At 55.1% G+C, this 1,992-nt stretch overlaps 1 protein-coding gene across 1 annotated transcript in view; it reads left to right on the forward strand.

Annotated features, from left to right (window-relative positions):
* The window catches only part of LOC122558792 (carbohydrate sulfotransferase 11-like), a 52,586-nt gene extending 51,028 nt beyond the window's left edge, over positions 1-1,558 (forward strand). Inside the window, exon 3 of the mRNA XM_043707571.1 lies at positions 497-1,558. Within this exon, the coding sequence (XP_043563506.1) occupies positions 497-1,348 (852 nt within the window). The 3' untranslated portion in view covers positions 1,349-1,558. The remainder of the gene's footprint in view (positions 1-496) is intronic.
* Positions 1,559-1,992: the final 434 nt, after the last annotated feature.

The raw sequence follows: 1,992 nt of genomic DNA on the forward strand, positions 1-1,992 counted from the left end.
CAATTCTGGTCTCCTTCCTATCGGAAAGATGTTGTGAAACTTGAAAGGGTTCAGAAAAGATTTACAAGGATGTTGCCGGGGTTGGAGGATCTGAGCTACAGGGAGAGGCTGAACAGACTGGGGCTGTTTTCCCTGGAGTGTCGGAGGCTGAGGGGTGACCTTATAGAGGTTTACAAAATTATGAGGGGCATGGATAGGGTAAATAGGCAAAGTCTTTTCCTTGGGGTTGGGGAGCCCAGAACTAGCGGGCATAGGTTTAGGGTGAGAGGGGAAAGATATAAAAGAGACCTAAGGGGCAACTTTTTCACGCAGAGGGTGGTACGTGTATGGAATGAGCTGCCAGAGGAAGCGGTGGAGGCTGGCAGGTGGGGTTAGATTGGGTTGGGATATGTCTGGGTCGGCATGGATGAGATGGAGCGAAGGGTCTGTGTCTGTGCTGTCCAGCTGTGTGGGTAAGTGGTGGTGTTGCCCTGACTGTGTGTGTGTGTTGTTGCAGTTTGCCCGTAGCGATGCCCAGCAGATCCATGAGCATCGGCGAGCCATGTTGAACAACAACTGTGCCGCCCACAAGCTGAGCCGGAAACGGCGCATCCTGAACGCCGGTGACCTGCGGCACCTCATCGTGGATGACCAGCACGGCCTGCTCTACTGCTACGTGCCCAAGGTGGCCTGTACCAACTGGAAGAGGGTGATGATGGTACTGACCGGGGCTGGCAGGTACACTGACCCCCTGACCATTCCGGCCAGTGAGGCGCACGTGGCCTCGAACCTGCGCACTCTGGACAGCTACGGCACTGCCGAGATCAACCACCGGCTGAGGAACTACCTCAAGTTCATCTTTGTCCGCGAGCCCTTTGAGCGGCTGCTCTCCGCGTACCGCAACAAGTTCACCCGCAGGTACAACACCGCCTTCCACAAACGCTACGGGACGAAGATCATCCGTGAGCACAGGCACAACCCCAGTCCCGAGGCTTTGGAGCGGGGAGCCGATGTCACCTTCCAGGAGTTTGTCTGGTACCTGGTGGACCCCAAGACCAGGAGGGAGGAGCCCTTCAATGAGCACTGGGAGACGGTTTACTCCCTGTGCCATCCCTGCCTGATTCACTATGACGTGGTGGGCCATTATGAAACGCTGCTGCAAGACGCCCATTACCTCCTGGACCTGGTGGAACCCGACCACCGCGTCAAGTTCCCCTCGTCCAACGTGTCGTCGCGGACCACAGACCACATGACGGCCATGTTCTTCCAAAAGATCTCCCCGTTTTACCAGAGGAAGCTGTATAAACTATACAAACTTGACTTCACCCTGTTCAACTACTCCATCCCTTCCTACCTGAGCCTACACTGACCGTGCCGCGGACCCTCCTGTCTTCAGTGTGGACCTGAGGGATTTGCAGAGAGACATGGGCAAGAGAGACCCTTCAGCCCATCATCCATCGATTCTCATCCTCTTGTCCAGCCTTTATTCAAGTGCTCATCTCAGTAGCTTTTTAAAAATTTCATTCACGGGATGAGGGTGTCCCTGGCCAAGTCAGTATTTATTGCCCCATCCCTAATTACCCCAGAGGGCAGTTAAGGGTAAACCCCATCGCTGTGGGTCTGGAGTCACATGTAGGCCAGACCAGGTAAAGATGGCAGTTTCCTTCCCTAAAGGACATTCGTGAACCAGGCGGGTTTTTCCAACAATCGACAATAGATTCATGGTCATCATCAGACTCTAAATCCCGGAGTTTTATTGAATTCCAATCCCACCGTCTGCCGAGGTAGGAATTGAACCCGTGTTCCCAGGGCGTTAGTTGGGGTGTCTGCATTAACGATAATCCCCAATGGCCTTGCTGCTGACCTTGGCCAATCAGGTTGGTGGCTCTCTGAGCTGGGACCTCCTCCTGAGCAATGGATGAATGTTCCTGGGGGGAGGGGGCTGTGCCTCCCCCTGGGGTGTAGGAGGGGTCTGCGTCCCCCTGGGGTGTAGGAGGGGCCTGCGTCCCCCTG

This window comes from Chiloscyllium plagiosum, chromosome 18 (genome assembly GCF_004010195.1).
Source record: "Chiloscyllium plagiosum isolate BGI_BamShark_2017 chromosome 18, ASM401019v2, whole genome shotgun sequence".
Classification (NCBI taxonomy): Eukaryota; Metazoa; Chordata; class Chondrichthyes; order Orectolobiformes; family Hemiscylliidae; genus Chiloscyllium; species Chiloscyllium plagiosum.